Raw genomic sequence first — 23,853 nt, 5'->3', positions numbered from 1 at the left:
AGTGATTCAACAGATTTGAATTTGCTTATGTAGGGCCATATATGACAGGTAAGTTAATTATTGCAAGGTCGCTACAATATACTGCACTAAAAACAGTGTTTACCTTGTTGCTTCTCCTGTTCCTCTCTCCTCTCCTTTGCTACTCTCAGCCTGTCATCTATCCTTAGTGTTGCTCCGTCGATTACTGCAACAGACACAGGAAACTGTCACATTCGCTCTCCTAAGAAGCTAGTCTGTATCCCTGAAGGTAACTTTATATATATATATATATATATATACACACACACACACAGTATATACACATACACACATACATTTATATATATATTAATGAATGAATGACTTTTATTGCATTATTGCTTGTGTCTAATGCAAAATGAATACACAAATAAGAGAATAGCATAAATGATGTTAGCAAAGTCATGACATCATTGAGACACTCCACGGTTACCCAATCAGACAAGAATGATGTAGCCTATGTATTAAGTATTTATTTATTAAGTATCCGAGTATGTCTGCTATTACAGCCCTTGGACATGTCTGATCTTGAGGAGAATCCTTGATCAGTAATGACAAAATTCCCATCAATTCCAGATGTGGAATATCCAGTGTTTGTTCTTTTTTTGCTTCACCTCCTCAAAGACAGGGTTCACAACTAAAAGCAGCTGCAGTGCAGGTAATGCGCTCAAAGGCACCACATGGTTCAATCTTCCTCAGTCACCTGGCGTGATGCTGAGAAAGTTTGATACTGATGCTGTACTGCCCTTGGGAAGTCATGGGGACACAGTGGCACAGTATCTGAAGCAGTGGCCAGTATGGATAAGAGCCCAAGGGAGCCTGTGTCTCAGTGCTACACAGTAAAACACTAATGTGAGAAAGAGGGGTGGGGGAGTTAGGTTCTTTATAAAACCTGCAGCACTGTCCCGGTTTGAGGGTGCGAGTCTACCACTGGTTGCAAATGCTTTAGTTTTTTTAGGTGCCAGATCCTTATATGCTGAGCACACAATGCACTCAATACACCTGCGGCCCCCCTCAACACAGCACAAGAGACTAACAGGAACAGCTGGTACCTGGCTTGTTGCCTGTCTTGGCACTGCCCGTTGAAGGAACTACTGGCACGGGACTGCTGCCCGCTTGACTGCGCCGCTCCTCTGCTTGGGCCTGGGCCACGGCCACTGCGAACAGAACAAGACAAAATCATCCTCATCCTAATTCACATATTACACACACAAATGTAAAAGTATACATACTGCACAGTGGCTTAGCAACAGAACCTAGAACAACGCAGTAAGATTTAGATTTAGCCATAGTTACAACACGGTAGAGTAGCGGATAAGAATCGGCACATCAAGTGTTGTGCATGCAGGAGCAGGGTGCAGGTGGACCGAAGTAAAACGGGATTGCTTGGAATCTCCGGCAACAAGCTAGGGTGGGGAGCACTGTAATAGTGGTGGCTTTTCCTAGGCTGCAAAGCAGACAAATGGAACGAGGGTTTCACAGGAGGCTGAAATTGTGAATTTTTGGGAGGGGCCAACAGGTCTCAGTCCTGAGGTTTTATTAGTAGCTGCTTTCACCACTTGGGTGAAGCATGGCTGGTATTGGTTAAACTGAGTCCAAAGAGGACAGGCAGGTGTGAGGTATTTTTTTTTTTTTACTCTTTCTTCTGCAAAGTCCAGCAGATTTAACAAGCTGCACAATCACCCTGTTTGTCTACAGCTGGAGCTCAGCCACTGTGTAGCCCTGATCTGGCTGGCTCTCATACACACACACACACACGAGGGGGTCTACAAGGAGGAAGCCCTGAGGCTGGAGAGATACAGCAGTGTGGAGAGCAACCCTCATTGTGGGTGTACAAGCAACGGAAAGCACAAGGGAGAGACTTAATGACAGCTCTGGGATACGGGGCACTCAGGTATTCAATGGCCAGGAGGGTCTGGTGAGCAACCCCACCACCCCCAACACGCACATACACACACTTTTGTGTCTGAGATGGCTTGTGCCACTAAACACTTTGACAGCCTGCACTGGATTGTTTCTTCACAGTTTGTTATGAAGACAGATGCTGCACATCAGAGACTGCAAGAAACAAATTACCATATCATCTCTGCAAGAAGCTCAATGTATAAGCTCCAGTCTCTTGTGGAAACATACACACAAACACATAAATAATATATATATATATATATATATATATATATATATATATAAAACATGAAAAATTCCATCCCTGCTTTAATAATGCTTATTATTTTTCTAGGACCCCAGACAGGCAAGCAGGGAGGGAGAAAGAGAGGAAGGAAGGATATAGAAAAGGAAGAAAACAAATGTCTACAGAAAAAACGATCGTGTCACAGTAACAGCCCCTGCCCCTGGAGAGAGAGGGAGTCTGTAAGTGGGAGAATGTGTGTCAGCATGTGTGTGTCTGAAGAGGTCAAGCGGCCCACTCACACCGTCCTGGCTGCCCCATGTGTTCAGCTCTGTGTTGGGAAAGCGCTGAGCTGCTATCACCCTTGGGAGCTCTGTGTCTCTTGGGACTGTGCCATCCCTACCCTGCGACGGCATTCACAAACACTGCCTCGCAACCAAATCTAATGCACTTCCTGTACGGAGGTTGCCATAACAGCTCCCCCCCCCAATCACAATACACATCCCCCCCCAACTGCAAAGTTTTCCACTACTGTATTAAACAGCTGAGATATGTAGACAAATCTGGGAAACAGAAACAAAAGAAAAAAATGTATAGTTGGCAAGACACGTCTCCTTCAGTGAGAGGACATGAGCAGCATTTGGGCTGTGGGCAAAGTGCTCTGATCTGCTGTGACTTAACTAGTTTGCTAAGCGAATTAACAACTGACACTTGAAGTTGAATGTAATTTTTTGTATTTTCGGTCCTGTTAATCTACCAGGGAATTTTAAAATAATGTAACAAAAGAGGATGTATGCAGGAGAACAAACCTATTTTAAAGAGCAAATGGATCACAATCTCTGTACTGTGCTGAGATGTATACTATCTGCCATGAAATTACACAATAACTAAGCATTCCCCAGTTATACCTAGCTTTACCGTTCTCTACCTACTGTGACACACTGAGGGGGCGTAATGCAGAATGGACGCTACCTGTTGAAGAACCACCCTCCTCTTCTCCCTTTCTCCGGTCATACTGACAAGTACATACTGATCACCTGTCAGCAAATAAACAAGGGACACACATGAAGCGCATCACGCCACCCTATATAAACAAAGTAAACCTGCCAAGACTTTTTAACCACGATCCCTAGGTTGACACATCCAACACCTGCACTAAATATGGTAAGCTATCCCGGATCTGGCTTTTACTTTATTACAAGTCACAGTGTAGTCCTCAGTGCAGGGTGGTGTGATTAAAGAGAGGCAATACTATGTGCCATTGCCGGACTTTACTCTTGCAGAATCACACTACACCAGTGGGGTGAGGGATCTCATTAAAACCAACAGCAGCAGAAGCATGAAAGAAAATCTCATAAATCCCAGCATGATCTTTTAATAAAATAAAATAAAAGTCGCCTCTGTCCACAGAAGTTTAGAAACATGAGTGGGTGGAGTTGTGTGAAACACATGGGAGAGGCCGCAGGGGAAAATGTCTGGCAGGTCAGGCGGAAAGCAAGTACTGTTTATTAGTTTTAGTATTTTTACATTTCAATAAAATAAAAATTCAAAATTTTAATACTTATGATAAAAAAAAATGTTTTAAATAAATTCCTAAAACCACTTAAAAAAAAAAAAAAAAAATCTTATAGTGATTAACTTAAATAAAATACATGAACTCAAATAAACATGTGCAATAAATCAAATAAACTTGTGATTAAGGGCAATACTGCCAAATAAAACCATTAAATAAATAAACAATATAGTCAAATACATTTAAATTAACTGAAAATGCATCAGATAAATCATAAAATAAAAAACAAAAACAGTCTGATGCATTTATAATTAAAAACCAAACGGCCAATGTATTTGACAAAAGAAAAAAAACAGAACAAAACCAACCAAATACCAAAACAAAACAAGTGCCTTTAAAATCTACTAATTCTTTAAAAACAATTAAAATTTGTTTTTTCTAAAACAATCGTTCATTAAAATGTTAAAAGATCTTGGACTGGGGCTCCAGCAGGGGGAGATGGCCGTCCCCGGAGGTGGTGGAAAGCAAGTAAGTGAATGAAATGGCCTTTAGATTACAACTCAAACACAGCTATCGATTTCACGTTATTCGTCAGGCAGGGAGCTGCAGTGTGACGGACAGCATTCCATGCCCACCTGGGGAATCTTTAGTCCTGCGGCCATTGCCACACACACACTACCTTGTGGGCAGGGCCCGGCCCGGCCCGGCGAGGTCAGTCTGTGTCTTCTGTCCATGCTTTGTGCAGATGTGCAAACACCAGGTCTACCCATAATGGTCAAATCGTTTTTTGTGAATGTTGCATACGCATTTCTAGTATTGTATTGCATTTATTCAATAGCCCACACGTATTATTTTTTTTGCTTTGTGCTTAACTGCTAATGCTTTGACTAAACTTGTATAACCTTGCCATGCCCAAAGAGCTCTTTGGAATTCAAATGAATTAAGTGAATGGTGATGGGGGGGGGGGCAGACTCAAGCAAACAGGATTTCATACGCAAATATACATGAATACACCTGTCACGATCTGCCCTACAGTTCTTACAGTGCAGCAAGGCTTGCATTCACTTTGAATAGAAAAAGTGATACACACTAGATAAAAGGTGGAGTTATCAATTGGCTCAATGTCAGGAGAAGGGGGGGTGCACTGTATGATCTTATATTAATTACACTGACCTTGAAAGACGTTCGAATTTAATTTCATAAAGCGGTGAAAGAGAAGAGGTGGTTGTGGCTGTATCAGGATGGATCCATTAGCATGAAAAAAATGCTGATGACTAGAGGAGCTCAGGTCCACACGGTTTCACTGCGGAGAGCATTGTGTGTGTGTGCGAGAGAGAGAAAACTTGTGCATGTGTGCGAGACAGATATAGATAGTGCGTTTGTGTGCGTGGGGGTGAGCACGAAGTTTTAATATAGATACTTTTAGAAAGAAAAAATATATAGAAAGCAAGAAAAAAAGGAAGGACCTTGGCATAAAATGGGGGCTGGGGAGTATATCTGCTTTGCTTTGCATTATATTCTATTGAAAGAAACTGAAACATGAACAGAAGCCCAGCTTTTAAAAGACTAAACTGGTTTCGTTCTATCCTTAACCATGAAAACACAGTTGGTTGGGGGCTAAGAAAAACTCGGGCCTGATAATCTCTCTTCCGCTGCGCTCTTCACCTTGCTGCATCTTCCAAAGTTCATCCACTCCTTTCCAAACAGCTGCATAGCAACGGTTGCTGCGCGCTGTGGAGTCTGGGCTCAGACTCGAAGAAGGGATGCTGAGGAGAGGAGTCTGGGCCACCGCCTGGCACTTCTGCCTGAGAGGAGACCGAGTGGCTCATACTGCACACTTTAATATCATAAACTCAGAGTCCTGGATCAGGCTGGAGGGAGGTTTTAAGTGCACACAAGGTTAAGTTTAATAGCAATTACAGCTATTTTAGTTTTCCTGTGTTAAAAGCATTCACCTGTTTAAACCAAGCTCTCCTCCAGGCCTGCTACAAGTCCTGAATTAATTCAGAGTTGCTAGGGATTTATGCTTAATATAAAGCCAGCCAGCAATGAACACATGCTGGAGAACCACCCTCCACAAAGGGAAGACTAATGCTCTGCAGTCCCTTTGTTTCCGGCTATCGATGCACAGTGCACAATGAGCAAGGTGTGTCACCCGTAGTCCACCTCCAGCATCCTTGCTTCTCTCGATTGAAAAGCTCAGAAATGCATTGTCCGCCCATTCGAGCTGGAGAAAATTCATCAATAGATGCCCTTTACAGATTTTTTTTTTTTTTTTAAAGAGACTCTTCAACAAACTACTTCACAAAGTAGTAAGGGGGATTCTGCAACAATTTTGTTACTAAATGCTCTCGGGTTGGCAGATGCCCAACCATATAATGCCAGAGCCCAGCTAAATGCATGCAGCCAGTCGTATGCAATTTATTTTCAAGCCAACAAGATAAAGAAAACACTGTCACTCTGAGTGAAGGGCCGCACAATCAGACCATCAGATGTGGACTCGCAGTGGACTTGCCAGGGACCTGTGCTACCACTCTGAGCAGCCTGCGGTCTGTGCAGGTAATACGGTGGTTTGATGTGGACGGACTGCTTCAGTATTGTGCAGCTAATTCATGCTGCACCACTGCAGTGTCTAGATTCTAAGAGACAGGAAGCCTGTAATCACACAGTCCATATCAAAGGAATCTGAACAAAGCAGCAGCCTACACTGAATATGCAATAGGCACTCGAGATGTCCACAGCGCTGCTGCACACTGGGGACCCAAGACAGCGGGTAAACAGCTACAGTGCCTCAGTACATCAAATATATGACACATCTAAACTAAATGAACGAACAAAGAAATAAATGCACAAATAAAATCACAGATTCATGCCAAACAAGAGTGCTTTTCATCTTGCAGTTATTCATAGCATCCCATCTTATTTATTTATTTATTTATTGGTTGAATGTCAAAGCATGACTCATCTGTTTTCACCATTACGGTCGCTTCTCTACAAGCTGTCTAGTCTAGTTATCAGAGTGGTTGCGTGTCAAAGCAGCTATTTGGAAAACATAAAACAAATTTTATATATATATATTAAACATTTAAAAATAGGCACATTATGAATGCTAAAAGCTCAAACAGTCTTCCCTTTAATAGATCAATAGTGCCATTGAGAGGGGCTGGCAGGCTGGGTGGCTGTCTCTCTGTCTGTCTGAGGGGATCTGTCACTGATCAGGCACCTGCGCTCTGGCTGACACAGTTATGCTCTATGAGAAGAAACAGTCCCAGGTTGGAAAGGGGGCTGAAGTAGAGTGCGCATTAACTGCCAGGTGTGTGACAGTTGTGTAGTTTTTTTTATTTCCTTGCTGCTCTCTGCTAGATGAGAGACCTGGACTCTGCGCTGTGAAGCAGTGGATGTATGAATGCAAGTGTGTGTGCATATGTAGGTGTATGCAAGTGTGTGTTAGCACCTCTCAAAGGTTGGAAATCTGGAGGCAATCTACTCTTCATCCACTCTTCCTCACCTTCTGCTGACCTCCCCATCTCGATCCCCTAGGAATCCACCACACTCTCTCCTTCTTCTTCTTCTTCCGCTAAAAATCTAGGAGTCACCCTCGATCCTGCGCTCTCCTACTCCCAGCACATCACCACGCTGACACGCACCTGCAGATTCTTCCTGAGCAACATATGCCGGATCCGTCCCTTTCTCACCGACTACTCGAATCAGCTACTCGTCCAGTCACTGGTCCTCTCCAGCCTGGACTACTGCAACTCCCTCCTGGCTGTCCTGCCTGCATCCACTACCCGCCGCTCCAGCTCATCCAGAACTCTGTGGCTCGTCTGATATTCTCTCTGCCACGATTCGCACACGCTACTCCACTGCTCCGCTCCCTCCTCTAGCTCCCGATAGCGGCACGCATTCAGTTCAAGACTTTGACCCTCACCTACCGCTGTCTTGACCACACTGCACCAAGCTACCTTCAGTCACTCGTCTCTCCATACATCCCCTCCAGACCACTGCGTTCCTCCAGTGCCAGAAGACTAACTCTGCCTCCTCTCCACTCTCCTTCCTCCAGAGCCGCTCCTTCTCATCCCTGGCCCCTAAATGGTGGAACGACCTGCCACCGAAGTCAAAACAGCAGAGTCCTTGACCTCATTCCGGCGCTTACTCAAGACACATCTTTTCTGACAGTACTTGTAATATTAGTCCTCTATCCCTGCTAGATAGCAACTTCAGCTTGTTATGCTCCTCGCGTTCTTGATTGTTTTCCTCCTTGCTCCCTTTCCCTTAGCCCTCGTCTGTAACCCTAAATCTTGACAGCACTTAGCTTTCACCTTCCAGGATGTAGGAAGTCTCTTACTATACTTGTGTAAATTGTAAATTGGAATTTGTAAAAGGTATTATTTTGAATTGCTATGTTTTAGCCAAGTTGAATTTGTAATGATTGATGCCTTGCACTTCTCTGTATTTTTGCACTTTGTTTGCACTTATGTTGTAAGTCGCCCTGGATAAGGGCGTCTGCCAAGAAATAAAAATAATAATAAAATAATAATCTAGGCCTGCTTTGAACATAACGGAAGCCCTTTTCCACTGGCATATCAAGCACGATCCAGAACCAGGCTGGTGCAGTGCGGCACATTACCCACTACCCAATTACAGTGAGGGAAAAAAGTACAAAATCAGCAGGGGATCAAATACGTTTGCCCACTGACAAAGAAATGATCAGTCTATAATTTTAATGGTAGGTGTATTTTAACAGTGAGAGACAGAATAACAACAAAAGAATCCAGAAAAACGTATTTCAAAAAAGTTATACATTGATTTGCATGTTAATGAGGGAAATAAGTATTTGATCCCCTATCAATCAGCAAGATTTCTGGCTCCCAGGTGTCTTTTATACAGGTAACCAGCTGAGATTAGGAGCACTCTCTTAAAGGGACTGCTCCTAATCTCAGCTCGTTACCTGTATAAAAGACACCTGACCACAGAAGCAATCAATCAATCAGATTCCAAACTCTCCACCATGGCCAAGACCAAAGAGCTGTCCAAGGATGTCAGGGACAAGATTGTAGACCTACACAAGGCTGGAATGGGCTACAAGACCATCGCCAAGCAGCTTGGTGAGAAGGTGACAACAGTTGGTGCGATTATTCGCAAATGGAAGAAACACAAAATAACTGTCAGTCTCCCTCGATCTGGGGCTCCATGCAAGATCTCACCTCGTGGAGTTTCAATGATCATGAGAACGGTGAGGAATCAGCCCAGAACTACACGGGAGGATCTTGTTAATGATCTCAAGGCAGCTGGGACCATAGTCACCAAGAAAACAATTGGTAACACACTACGCCGTGAAGGACTGAAATCCTGCAGCGCCCGCAAGGTTCCCCTGCTCAAGAAAGCACATGTACAGGCCCGTCTGAAGTTTGCCAATGAACATCTGAATGATTCAGAGGAGAACTGGGTGAAAGTGTTGTGGTCAGATGAGACCAAAATCAAGCTCTTTGGCATCAACTCAACTCGCTGTGTTTGGAGGAGGAGGAATGACCCCAAGAACACCATCCCCACCGTCCAACATGGAGGTGGAAACATTATGCTTTGGGGGTGTTTTTCTGCTAAGGGGACAGGACAACTGCACCGCATCAAAGGGACGATGGACGGGGCCATGTACCGTCAAATCTTGGGTGAGAACCTCCTTCCCTCAGCCAGGGCATTGAAAATGGGTCATGGATGGGTATTCCAGCATGACAATGACCCAAAACACACAGCCAAGGCAACAAAGGAGTGGCTCAAGAAGAAGCACATTAAGGTCCTGGAGTGGCCTAGCCAGTCTCCAGACCTTAATCCCATAGAAAATCTGTGGAGGGAGCTGAAGGTTCGAGTTGCCAAACGTCAGCCTTGAAACCTTAATGACTTGGAGAGGATCTGGAAAGAAAAGTGGGACAAAATCCCTCCTGAGATGTGTGCAAACCTGGTGGCCAACTACAAGAAACGTCTGACCTCTGTGATTGCCAGCAAGGGTTTTGCCACCAAGTACTAAGTTGAAGGGGTCAAATAGTTATTTCCCTCATTAACATGCAAATCAATTTATAACTTTTAAAATATGTTTTTCTGGATTTTTTTTGCTGTTATTCTGTCTCTCACTGTTAAAATACACCCACCATTAAAATTATAGACTGATCATTTCTTTGTCAGTGGGCAAATGTACAAAATCAGCAGGGGATCAAATACTTTTTCCCCCCCACTGTACGTCAAGTTGACCCTGGACCAGTTTTGAGTGATAGCCCTTTTTCATTTGTATCTTAGGTATTTAAAAGAAAGTTGTATAGCGCACACAAAAGGGATAGAGATGAAACAAAATACAAAACATATGTTGAAGCAAAGAGATCTTAAGAAAGGCATCAGGAAAGCAAAGAGGGAAATAGAAAGAAACATAGGTCTTGGAGCTAAAACTAATGCAAAAAGCTGTTTTCAATTCTACAACAGCAAGAGGTCAATAAAGGAGGAAGTGAAAGAGATAAAGTGCAAAAATGGAAATATCTTGGAAAACAAACAAGATGTGGCAAATGTTCTAAATGAGTATTTCACAGAGGTTTTTACAAAAGAAAAAACTGACAACATGCCACAGGTTAACAAGAAGTCCAGTCAAAGCCTAAGAGAGATCAGGATAAATGAGGAGGAGGTACTAAAGGGACTAGCAGAATTAAAAACAAACAAATCACCTGGGCCAGATGGTACATTTCCAACAGTACTTAAAGAAATGAGGGAAATTATTTATAGGCCGCTAACTCAAATATTCCAAACGACACTTAGAACAGGATGTGCCAACTGACTGGAAGACAGCAAGTGTCATACCAATCCACAAGAAAGGACAAAATTAAGCCAGGAAATTACAGACCAATCAGTCTCACCTGCATCACCTGTAAGATGTTGGAAAAAATGATTAGACAGAAAATAGAGGAGCATCTTAATGAAAACCATATTCTTGGAGATAGTCAACATGGGTTTAGAGGAGGCAAATCATGTCTTACCAATTTATTCGAATTTTTTGAACACGAAACTGCAGCTGTAGATCATGTGAAAGCATATTATATGATATACTTAGGTTTTCATAAAGCTTTTGATATGGTTCCACACCAAAGAATGATCCAGAAATTGGAAGCTTTAGGCATTCAGGGTAATGTAAGTAGATGGTTGATGTATAGGAAACAGAGGGTGCCGATTAGAGGAGTCGCTTCTAACTGGAGTGAGGTTGTTAGTGGAGTTCCACAGGGATCAGTACTAGGGCCTTTGCTTTTTCTAATCTATATTAATGATCTGGACTCTGGGATAGTTAGCAAACTTGTCAAATTTGCAGATGATACTGAAATAGGTGGCTCAGCAGATACAATCTCGGCAGCACAGGTTATTCAAAGGGACTTTGATAATATTCAGTTGTGCGCTGACACCTGGCAGATGAAATTCAGTGTGGATGAGTGCAAGGTGTTACATGCATGTAACAAAAATGTCCACTATAATTACACTATGGGAGGAATAGAACTAGATGAAGTAACGCATGAGAAAGACCTAGGAGTCTATGTGGACTCCTCACTTTCTCCATCCAAACAATGTGGGGAAGCAATAAAAAAGGCAAACAAAATGGTAGGGTATATTGTCAAAAGTGTAGAATTGAACAAGGGCAGTAATGTTCAGACTGTACAATGTGCTAGTTAGAGCTCATCTGGATACTGTGTGCAGTTCTGGGCTCCACACTTCAAGAAAGATATAGCTGCTCTAGACGAGGGCAGAAATGGGCTGCCATCTCCACTGGCCTGGGCTTCAAAACCAGATCTGTACATAAACAATATCAATGGAGTTCAAGAGTATTTTTAAACGATGATGACAATGACAAATAAGACTTCTTGGTGGGGAATACATTAAGCACAGCTGCTTAAGCACAGACACTTTGGTATACCTTCAGTCAGGCTATCGGTGTACAGTAGATTTTTAGTCGTTTTTAGTATGTGGTTCTAATTTAAACTGCAGAGGAGCTAAGGAATTGCAATGGCAGTGAGGAGAGCAGTCCGTATCTGTGCATTGGTCCCAGTGACCCTGCTGTATTTGCATAATTTGATTTGCATATCCCCTCTGAACAATGAGTTCACTAATACACTCTGCAGCTCTCTGCTGCCAGGCTGCAAATAGAACCTTTTCACTTCCTGAAGATCAGGAACCCTTGGCATCTTAAAGGGGCTTCCATCCTTTGATCACATTTAAACTTGGAAGAAAGAAGAAAAATGTTTAGTTTCAGACTAAACTGTTTCCCACCCACTAACAATATATCATGTATGCAAACTAATTTCCCAGGGTTTTATTATTTCTTTAAGTAAATGGCCATGCATGGTAGGGAAGGACAATATGGCACAAAACAAGAATTGCGGTATTTAGATCTAAAAGGTGTATATGGTAAACATCACAATTAGGGATGTACCATTATGAAAATTCTGGACTGATACCGATAGCCAATATTCATATAAAAAAATTGTTAATATTTATTTACCTACACAAGGGGGGGGGGGTCAGGCAGAACAAGATCTAGAGAATTTGTGTATTTGTGTACTTTTTCTCCAACAGTCAAGCATTTGTTTAGCCAGGCGGCACATATATATTATAATATAGCTGTGGGAAGCACTAAAACATTATGGTTAAGGTATGTGCAGATGGACAACATCGTTGTTGCTAAGCCCATTTCTAGGAATGACACTCCACTGACCTATCAGTCTGTGCAACTGCACTGAAATACCATGGTAAACAGCCACCAGATTTGTGAGTGAAGGTCGCTTTGACATATCACAAGTTGGTATGATAAAATTATGATAAAATTATAATTTATTGGTTGTTGTTTTCACACAAGTGATACTGGAGCTACAGTAGCGAGTGAGATGTGGCACGAGGTGGCACTTTTTCGTTTTTTTAACAGGTCGTAAAAGTGAAAGGTGAAAAGGTGCTAAAAAAATTTCTCGTGTACTCATGATGTACGTTTCTCAAAGCTTCATTATACAAACAGTTATTTCAATGTATTAAAATATATACTTTTTTTAAATTTTATATATATGTTTGTTTGCTGTCCTGATCCGACACTTTGAAACAGGTCCACACAACTGACATTTCTGCGTAACGAGGCAGAATCGCATATAAAAAATAAAGCTGCATGGTATTTAATTACCACATTACAGTGTATGCACGTCATTCATATTTTGTTACAGGCACAAAAGAAGAGCAAATTGAATGCTTATTAAACACAATAAAAGCAGAACCATCAGTCAGAAATATCGGCCATTTTAAAGCAATCGTCTGATAGATGATAGTGTAGGCTACATTTTTGCCAATATCGTCGGATAGCGATAGCTGGCTGACATATCAGTGCATCCCTCCCATGTACTGACAATATTTTTTTTAACTGACGTATTGTTGCCTCAGCCCTCCCATGTACTGACAATATTTTTTTTAACTGACGTATTGTTGCCTCAGCTTTCAAACAGTTTACAAATGTTGGTACTTGGCTCTGCATCTGCTGTTTTGAATCAGAACAAAACCCAACCCACTGAAGATACTTTATTAGTGATCAGCTCATATCCACTAGAACAGGGATTCTAAAACCAGTTCCAACCAAGATCTTAATAATTTAATTTAACCATATATTGTATTGCGAGCTCAATAAAGGATTAAATTAAGCATTTAAGAGCTTAGCTGGAATAAAAACCAGCAGAGCAGGGGCTACTCCAGGACCAGGTTGGAAACCACTGCACTAGAATGACTTGAAGTCTCACCACTTTGCTCTTTCCACTTTCACTTCATCACTACTAGTATTTTCTCAGTGAGAAACAAACACCATCCCACTGTGAAGATCCCAACAGGGGAGGGTTAATCAGTGTCAGTACAACTGTGTACAAAACAGTATATCGCCCAATCCCTAACGCATGGTCTATCAACTAACCATGCAGTACTTCTCAACCAAAAAAAAACAGCCACAAAGTGGACAGCCCTAGAACCATTGTCTGAGCTAATCATGCTGGTACACTGGGCATTTTACTATTGTTATTACTACTATCATCATTATTATTCACTTGATCTGCACCTTTACTCAAGGCAACTAACGTTATAAACATAAGTGGCTATAGTGAATGTACAGCCAGCTATGCACCCACTTGCTGTTGGGCATAAATCCCTGAAGTATTTCATAGACCTCCTCTGGCCTTTACCTGCAACCCCAAGAAAACCAAACTACTATACAACACAGACAGAGGAGCCTCACTCACTCGTGGGGTCAGCGAGGCCCTTCTTATCCTCCGGCCAAGTGAAGGGTGTATTTCTCATGCAGGCAGACCAACAGGAAGTGTGGCAAGGCAGCTGCCTGGGAGCCTGTGCCTGCGAGCGCCAACAATGCAGTCTTTAACCAGGGCAGCTGCGGACACACAATGCCGATCTGTGTGGGATTACTGGGGACACATTCACACAGCGGTAAGCCTGGGCTATTTACAGTGCCTCGAGGATGATCACACAGAAATGACAGCAGGAAGCGCTCGTTCATTACAAGCTAACAAGCGTGCTGAAGGGAGTCGGGAGTGGGAGATTCAGAATGGCTAAGTCTCCACCTTCCAGTCTCGCAGATCCAGCCTGTGCCAGGACTTCTGTGGATGGAGGATGGTCATTGTATTAATCAGTACACCCACCCTCTCCCCCCAGACAGGCTGTTGCAATATCGATATTTGCTTATGCAGGTCATCTAAAAAAATAAGGGGAAGATGTTTATATATTTAAACAAAAAAGTAAAAGCCTATTCTTAGGTTAGTTGGCCTTTATACGTTATGGCATTTACATCACGCCTTTCTAAATCTTAATTACAGTTTTTGCCACATCAGACTGAGATAGACATTTTTATAACAGAAAATGTTCCTTAAGCCAATCATTTGTCTGTTTTCATTTTCTCTTTAAATCATATTTAGACTGCTTGTTACTACGGGTGTTCCCCTTTAACCAGGACAATATGACTACTGAACAACAGGAGAGGTTCCTCAAAGCTGAACCCTCTCTTGCTCCCAAAACCCTGTGGAGAAGGGTGCCCTGGTTCTGGCCCTGCTCACAGCCCTGTAAAGTGCTTTCCTACTGGCTCCCAGGCTACAGGTGTTGCACGCCACAGCATTCCTCCAGCAACAACAAGAGGCCTCTGTAATTTAAATGTTGCAGATTTGCTTCTCAAATTTAACTCCTTGACCAGGAAGACATTTACATAGAGGAAAAGTCACATTGATACCCTGACCTGGCCATCCTACTGCACAGACCTGAGTCCAAACTATATAGCCACGTATCAAACAAACATTTTTTAAGATATCAGTGCTAGCTATCGTGGCCTATTCAACTCTTGTTGTTCACCTGAGATCAGCTAAAACAAGACATCATCCACACATCTAGTCGTCAGAGCTTTCAGACCATGAAGCAAGCTGCAATGTTAATTGTGTAGGAGACTAATTAAAATATCCTTTGTAATACCCAGCACTCACCCACGATAAACCTAACAGAAAAAATAACATTCTAATTCGCTGCTCAGTCCAGATAGGCACTCAAAGAGGCTTTTATTGGACTGACAACACAACTGCATTCATTACAGCATGGGGCCCACTGTGATCTGGATGAGGCATTAGTGCACAAGACAAATGACCAATCCTCATGTCCAGCTACACAGAATAGAACCTGGAGGGGAGCTGTAACACACAGTTAAGGAAAAGGGACAGATTTCCTTTACAGTGCCATGCAGTGGGATTAAAGGCCTGCCTTCAGACACCTTACAAAGTTATACAAGAACTGATATTGTGTATTACTTGGAATTATTATAATTACCACAAAAAACATAAAAAGGTAAAAATGTGCTTTGACCACATTTGCCAATTTTTATCACTGCCCATGTCCCCCTGAAAAAAAGAAAAGAAAAAAGCTTTAAAAATATTCAGTGGTGAATCAACAGGTGTCACCCCTGATTTACGGTCTGGCCAGATCTCCTTTCCAGACAATGCGCCTTACCAGTTCACAGTGCCAAGGTCCTTAAATGCAAGAGAATGTCCCAGTTATTCCAGGGATTAACCCCCCCCCAAAAAAAGACACTTTTCATTACAATAGGGTCAATTGGAGCCTGACGGAGGTTTAAAATCTCAGTGACATCTTGCTGCTCTGTGTTTTTCCTCGCTGCCATTACAATCAGCCGTGTGTCAAATGCAGGCACGTCCACCCAGCTCTGACATTTCTGTCTCTATGGATACTGTCCGCTGCCTGGGCATTTGTCTGACAACCCTGCTCTGGCACAGGCACTGTAAATGCAGGCTTTCCACTCTGATGCAATAAGAAAACATACAAAAGAAAATCATACGCAATTCACCTTTTCAACAGAAAAACAGACATACACGCTCCCATTAAGCTCATAGATGGATACACACAAATGTAATGGTAAAGTTCTGAGTTGGCTTTAAAAAGAAGGCTGATGTTTTTTGTTTTCCTTGGGGTCTCGGCCTGCAATCGCCTCCTCCACTGAATTACATAAACCCTCAGAAGGATAGCTGCCCCCAGGGTCATTATATTTTCCTTTTCCAAACCTTTAACTATGGGGTTTGCTGAAAAGACCCCTCTGTAACAAACAATAAGCCACTCAGACAGGGGGATTTGAGGGCGGGGCAACAACAAACTCACACATTAAGCAGTGTGATTCAAACAACACATGTATTCAGATCTTGGGAAGAACGTGCAAAATACACATCTATTCCTGGAGTGTTAGAAAAACAACAAAACAAAAATCTAAGTAGCAGAAAATTATTGAAATTAAGTAGTGGGTGCTGGGTATTCACAACTGGATCCTCCAGCTGCACACACTGCAAACAAAGGGCACCTAACTGGTTATCTGCTAGAAACTAAGAGCCACCTCAGTCATCTGAACTGCATCTAAAGAAACATCAAACAGCCCTTCTGATTACAGCTACGGAGCAGACTTTCATCACAAAACTACGTGGTTACTTTGTGCCACAACTGAGGAAAGGTCACCAACAACTGAGCAACAAGACAGCAATGGGGAAAGGCAGAGAAGCAAGAATGATCACCTGGAACTGAAACCGGACCCCTGCTTACACACTGTAACATACAGGACACTTGTTGAAGATCCCAATGCATTCACACACACACACAACTATAGAGTTGCATGCAGGATTAATAGGCATTTCCCAAAACATATCTATGCTGTGCTATTAAATGTCATTACATCTTAAATTTATCTGAGAAGCATTTGATTACACACAATAATAAACAGTAGAGATGCTATCAAGATAGAGATCAAGCACATTCATATTTATGAAAAAAAGACTAATTCAAGATCATTTCAGGAGGGCACCAAAATAGTTGGTCTCTGAACTGGAAAATAATTAATCTGTGCCAAAATATATCCAACTTTGAGAAAGAGTGTTCCATCAGTAAAGCCTGTTCAGAATAAGAAACTGTACCAAAACATGGGTACAGCTCTGAGAGTAAATAAGGCAGGAAGACTCCAGGGTACATGCACAGCATGTGGTTGCTTATAGTAAGATCATCCAAGACTTCTTTCCCAGCTTTTTCTTTTTAGTAGCTCTGCTGTGCTCACTCAGTGGGAAACACTTAAGTCCAAAAACATAAGGAAAAAACTGTTCATTTAAAAAAAAAAAAAAAAAGTTGCTCAAAACTATTCGTCTACACTTAAAAAAATAAATAAAAAGATGGTCCACTGCAACATTACTGAATGTACAGCATTGTGCTAACAATGAAAAGGCACTCTATAAACACTCAGTCAGAAATGATCAATTGAGCAATCGATTGGTCGAGTGCTGGGCTACACAGAGACCAGATAAATGTGGGATCTTTGCTCCTTCCCGACAGACAGTCTCCATCATAAAACAGCTTAGGAGGCATTTTCTCACTACAGGGCTACAATTGCACAAAGGCCCTGCAAGCCCTGGAGTATCCCTTCATTTCCTGTGAACCGCTGTGTACACTCTGCCACTTCCCCATTTCGCTTCGTAGGCCTTAAAGCAAATGTCCTCCACAAGCAGAACACACCACACCATGGCTTCCCCTGGTTGAGGCAACTATCCTCGAGGGTTGAGGCTTACAGACTCACCAGAAAGCACCCCCTGCCACACAGTCGCTCCTAGCCCCCGAGTGGCACGGCATTGGGGACGTGAGGTTAAGCCGCGGGAGCATTTCAGTCAGGCCAAGCGCAGCTGTATGACCACACACTTTGCACAGTGTGGACGGAGTACTGTGAATCCGATTAGCATTCTGGACTATCGATGAGCAAACTGACAATTAAAATGGATGTCATCTTGTGTCCTTGTTTCTGAAATTGCGGTTTCTATCTTTCGTCCTTTATATATGACCCCAGTGAATGATGTATGCTGGCAATTAGCTAAGACTGGCAAAACCTCATTGCCACTTTGATCCACAACAACCCTTGCTCAATTACCTGCACACATCAGAAAAGAAAGCCTTCACATTACATACAAATAAGATGTTGTATTGTCACTTGTCACAATTATGCAACCGTTGTTTTTATATTGTTTCAACCCTGCCAACCTTCACTCAACCCTCAGTCTACTGTGGGTCGCCTCCTTTGCCTGTGAAAGTCTATTAGAGTTCACTTTTTAAAGTTTCAGGTTGCAGGAAATCTAATCTGAAATCTCTGCGATACTTCACTACAGGATTTTTAAAATGCACCCAGTATAAGCAATGTGGATGTGTACATGACCACCTAAACACACCTACAAAACCCTCAGCAGTTACACAACATTTGCAACAGAGCATTGCTCGGTGATGTTTAAGAGAAAAATAAATTGCATGGTCATTTCTTACGTTTTGAGCGTCGGGCACAGTCCTGTCTTAAGCAAGTAAATCCGTGTAACGTTAGAAAGTTGTTCCATATGGTTTTCCAATCAATAAGTTCATAAAAAAAACACCGAGATCTTCTCACATACACAGACAACACAACCCCACTGCTGATGAAACCAACATCCAAATCTTCAGGCCGGTGATGCCAATGTGAACACGTAACCAAGCTCATGACTAAATTACCGCCTCATTTCTCGGGCCGATTGCTATCTATTATAAACCGATGTTTGGTAATTGTTTAGCACACAGTTGCAATTATTTCTGCTCATGTGAATTAATGTATTTTGCACACTCTTCGATGTAGCGATTTCGATTGCATCACTACTGCTGAACCGCCCGCCGCCCCGATCCCTCATTACCGTTAACAGTTGATTTATTTTGCTGTGGCTTTAATTCAAATCTGTACTCTTAAAAAAAAAAAAAAAGCCTGCCATCTACCAGTCTGGCGCCAGACGACTGTCAACCGGCCCCAAAATGTTCAACCCTGCAACCACGTAGGTGTTAAGGACTTTTCCCCAACACGGCCTAGCCATCCACGAACAAACAACAGCCAGCTATTGAAAAATAACGGTCTCTATAAACTTTATTGTCGCTTCAGTAATTCCCAGTCGGGTCTTAACCGTGGATGAGCTGCAGACACCCCCTCCTCTCCTCCCTCTCCCACACTCCTCCACAAACTGTCGGGGGAGAAACTACAGCACTTTCAAATCACGACAGGACTTATGGCTTCCCGTCTCTGTCAGACCCCTCCAGTCTCCGCTTGCTCCTGGCCCTCGGAATCGGCTGAAGATGTGCTGTCGGAGAAGTTATTTCTTACCCATTTGCGCTCGCAACCCCTTCAGAGACGTCGCGCCCTCCGCCATCTTTAATATCAGATTTTTTTTTCGCCGACAGCTAGGGAGTGCGCATGTCACGGGGCGAGGACGGCTCAAGGAGAGACCCGTCCGGGAAGACGAGCGCCACCTGCCGGCGAAGCGATGTGCACGACCGACGTCCGTACGTGGTCCGCCCAGCCAGTCTAATTATAATGGTGCCTTGAATTTAGCTGTATTTACATAGAAGAAAAACAGTTGAATCTTTTATTCTGTCCTGTTTTTTCTGTCTGTGTGACCAGCAGACATTATCCTTTGTAACAATACTTTGAGAGTTACTCTTTCACAGTAGCTTTAAAGGGCAGCAAGCTCTTCCTTAAACACATCTCTAATGAGTGCAAAAAGCTAATTGTTTAAATGCAGGCTGTAGTTTTAAACAGCTACTTTATCAACGTGTCTTCCCCCAGCACTGATAATGCCATGGCGATAAATGGGTATATATAGGGCTAATTCTATAGCATCAGTAAAACTGTCAAAACAAGCTCCCCACACACGCATGCGCAGATCTTCTGCCCCTGACCATAAATCTCAGGTTTCGAGTCAAACTGAGGGTGAACTGCGCATGAGCCAATATGGCGGCTCTCATGTGGGTTGGGATTCTGCTTATTTTTCTATTTTGTTTTATTGACAAAACGCTTTAAAAATTGAAAACTGCAAACACATAACCGCTTAAAACAAGTTATTGGTTGCTCGGCATTGAAAACCTGCTGTCATGTAAACATTGCCATCAAAATGAAGTAACCAGGTTAATCCAATAACCAATTTGCAATAAATCCTGTTTCGAGTCGGATCTCCCTTGGCCTTTAAACCCCCTAGAATCTATAATCCGATAACAGATTACAAGATTTTGTAGTGAAAAATACATATAAATATAAATATTTTAAAAATATTTAAACGTGTATAGCAGATTAATTTTACATTTTTAAGGTTACATAGATATACTACTTGACATTGTTTCTGGATATGATGTGGGCTTGAACTATCACACCATTTTTTTCTGCCGGCTGTTATATAATTCTGGGTTTAAGTATCGGTTATGACATCACCTGAATTATATACATGATTTAATTAACTTTAACGTGGGAAAACTTGCTTTCACTCTCATCGATAACAATGCAGTTGAAACTAGACTGGAAGATGCTGCTTTAAATCAGTGTGTGTGTGTGGGGGGGGGAGTTGTATACAAGGACATTCAATCTTATAATTTCACTTGTTCACTATGACATATTTTTATTCCCTGTTAGAGTTTCCATCTCACAATATTTGATTTAGTTTTTTTTCCTAATTTCGGTTTTCTTTCTTTTTCCCACAGGTTACGTATCTTAGCTGGCAGTATATAACATCATAGTGACATTTTCTTGACATGCAAGGACATATAATAACTTTTGGTCATATAATGGTAAGTGTTGTTGTATAGTACAATTTCCATCCATTAACATAAACAGTTTTTTATGAGTTTCAAGTCCGTGTCTGTACTGCACATCTTTTTGGTCTCCAGTATATAAATACACAGACAGACGTGTTGCTGTGTAGATCAGTTACTTGCTGGTGTACTAAGGCCAGTGTGGTGTAGGTCACTAGAGTTCAGTGTAGATGAGTGTATGATGAAACGTCAGTTCCTGCCCCTTCTTCAGACTCTGCAGCTGGGCCTGAGGTGACGCACTGCCTCCTAGTCGCAGCGCTGTTTGTGTCATCTGTATCTGATGGAGTCTGGCTACCATGGCAACCTCAGGGACTGGCCTCTGAGGAGCACAAACAGCCAGGCCTGGTAAACAGTTCATTAATTTCAAACCGTTTTCACCAATGATGTAAGTTTAGTTTCAGAAGGCGGGGAGGCACATTAATTGTAAGTTGGACATTAATCAACTATGTCCATTTTGAAAAGTTCAGAACCTGGGAAGTGAAAACATCTAAGCATTGAACTTGTTCTATGGTTGACTAATATATGTGTAATAAAATATTTTTACTATTTTGTAATTCTAATGGAAAATGAAATTTGATGAAATCTCGGACAATGCAAGCTCTTGGGTGTGTGTTTCAGGCGTGGTCTTCTTTACAGGATCTGTGGAGCAGTATTCCCGGCAGCCCCAGCCCAGCGGAGTTTGTATGCAACTGATACCAGCTCTTCCTGTCGCTATAGAAAATGTTTGAGATCCACACTGAGCAACCTGCCAGCTGTGTGTGGGGCTGTTAAGGGAATAGTACAAAGATAGGCTATTGATGTAGTAGCAAACACACTGACGAGGGCCTTTCATTAACAACAGCCTTACAATGTATTATTAACCCATTCTATCTGGCATGTTTATTTATTCATTTTGCCGTTTGGCTATGCATCAGCACCTTATGTATATCACAGTTTACCCTCTCTTATGTTTCAATGCACTTTGCCTTTCTTTCACTGCATTATTCCATTATATTATTCATTTTATTATTATGAATAATAATAATAATTAAATCAGGCACTAAGATTATTGTGTTTTATTGGTGTAGCTTTACTTACATCAGACCAGAAAATAACACATTATGTTATAAGTAGAATTCTAGGTTTTAAGTAACATGGCCTCTCTCGGACTCTGAACTTTCCTCACTCCTCCTAGGTCAAAAACCTACAATGTGTGCCCTGGACCCTCTCCCCACTCGTCTCCTCCAAGCGACTGCTCCTGATCTACTCCCCTTCATCTCCTCCCTCCTCAACTCCTCCCTCCTCTCTGGCTGTTTCCCCTCTGCATTTAAACAAGCTGCTGTCATCCCACTCCTCAAGAAAACTACCATTGACCCCACCTCTCCTCAGAACTACCGCCCTGTCTCCCTACTCCCCTTCCTCTCAAAGACCCTCGAGCGTGTTGTCCACCGTCAGCTCTCTGCATTTCTCTTCCATCGCTCACTCCTGGATCCTCTGCAATCCGGCTTCTGCACAGCTCACTCCTCTGAGACTGCTCTCCTGGCAGTCACTGACTCCCTCAGTTGTGCTTGGTCCTCCTCCCTCTCCTCAGTCCTCATCCTCCTTCTCCCCAGCATTTGAAACCGTCAATCACTCCATCCTCCTCTCCTGCCTCGCTGACCTTGGAATCTCTGGGACTGCTCTCACCTGGTTCTCCTCCTACCTCAACGACCGGACCTATCAAGTGACATGGCGAGGTTCCTCATCCACTCCCCAACCTCCCCTCACAGGCATACCCCAAGGCTCCGTCCTGGGCCCCCTCCTGTTCTCTCTCTACACTCACTCCCTGGGCTCCCTCATCGCATCCCATGGTTTCTCCTACCACTTCTATCCTGATGATGCCCAGATCTTCCTGTCTTTTGCCTCTTCTGACCCTCTCATCCTCTCTCGCATCTCTTCCTGTTTGTCTGCTGTCTCTGCCTGGATGCACTCGCACCACCTCAAGCTCAACCTCTCCAAATCGAATATCGTCTTTTTTCCCCCCTCTTCCTCACCTTCTGCTGATCTCAATCACCTTGGAATCTACGACACTCTCTCCTTATCTTCTGCTAAGAACTTAGGAGTCACCCTTGATCTTGTGCTCTCCTACATTCGGCACATCACCATGTTGACACCCACCTGCAGATTCTTCCTGAGCAACATACACCGAATCCTACCCTTCCTCACCAACTACCCGACAGCTGCTCATCCAGTCCCTGGTCCTCTCCAGCCTGGACTACTGTAACTCCCTCCTGGCCGGCCTGCCTGCCTGCAACTACTACCCGCCGCTCCAGCTCAACCAGAACTCTGCGGCTCGTCTGGTATTCTCTCTGCCCCGATTCACACACGCTACTCCACTGCTCCGCTCCCTCCTCTGGCTCCCGATACCGGCACGCATTCAGTTCAAGACATTGACCCTCACCTACCGCTATCTCGACCACACTGCACCAAGTTACCTTCAGACACTTTGTCTCTCCATACATCCCCTCCAGACCACTGCGCTCTTCCGGTGCCAGAAGACTAACTCTGCCTCCTCTCCACTCTCCTTCCTCCAGAGCTGCTCCTTCTCATCCCTGGCCCCTAAATGGTGGAACGACCTTCCCGCTGAAGTCAAAACAGCAGAGTCCTTGACCTCCTTCCGGCGCTTACTCAAGACACATCTTTTCAGAAAGTACTTGTAATTTAGTCATTTACTCTCCTGTATGATAGCACTTTACAATGTTTTATCATACTACTTGCCTTATGTTACTTGTACTCATATTGTTATTTTGATTTCCCATTTGCTCCATTTCCCTTGGCCCTTGACTGTGACCTAACATCTTGTCTGCTCTCAGTTCTTACAATCCAGGATGTTAGACCTCATATATTGTATACACTTGTGTAAATTGGAATTTGTAAAATGTATTATGCTTTGAATTGCACTGTTATGTAAATTGGAATTTGTAATGTTTTGTGCCTTGAACTGCACTGTATTTTTGCATTTTTT

The 23,853-nt window shown here is 42.9% G+C and overlaps 1 protein-coding gene across 10 annotated transcripts in view; it reads right to left on the bottom strand.

Moving 5' to 3' along the window:
- map7d3 (MAP7 domain containing 3) overlaps positions 1-19,476 on the bottom strand; it is a 43,828-nt gene extending 24,352 nt beyond the window's left edge. For 9 of the 10 annotated variants that reach the window (XM_066715185.1, XM_066715186.1, XM_066715189.1 and 6 more), the window contains exons 1-3: positions 19,393-19,476; positions 1,071-1,175; positions 104-184 (exon numbers count right to left, since the gene is read on the bottom strand). In XM_066715185.1, the coding sequence (XP_066571282.1) occupies positions 104-184; positions 1,071-1,175; positions 19,393-19,438 (232 nt within the window). In that variant the 5' untranslated portion in view covers positions 19,439-19,476. The remainder of the gene's footprint in view (positions 1-103; positions 185-1,070; positions 1,176-19,392) is intronic. The other variant, XM_066715187.1, reaches the window with a different exon arrangement.
- Positions 19,477-23,853: the final 4,377 nt, after the last annotated feature.

The sequence above is a fragment of the Amia ocellicauda genome, chromosome 10 (assembly GCF_036373705.1).
Source record: "Amia ocellicauda isolate fAmiCal2 chromosome 10, fAmiCal2.hap1, whole genome shotgun sequence".
NCBI classification, from domain to species: Eukaryota; Metazoa; Chordata; class Actinopteri; order Amiiformes; family Amiidae; genus Amia; species Amia ocellicauda.
Note: the sequence above shows the minus strand (reverse complement) of the source record. Positions and strands in the feature narration are given on the sequence as shown.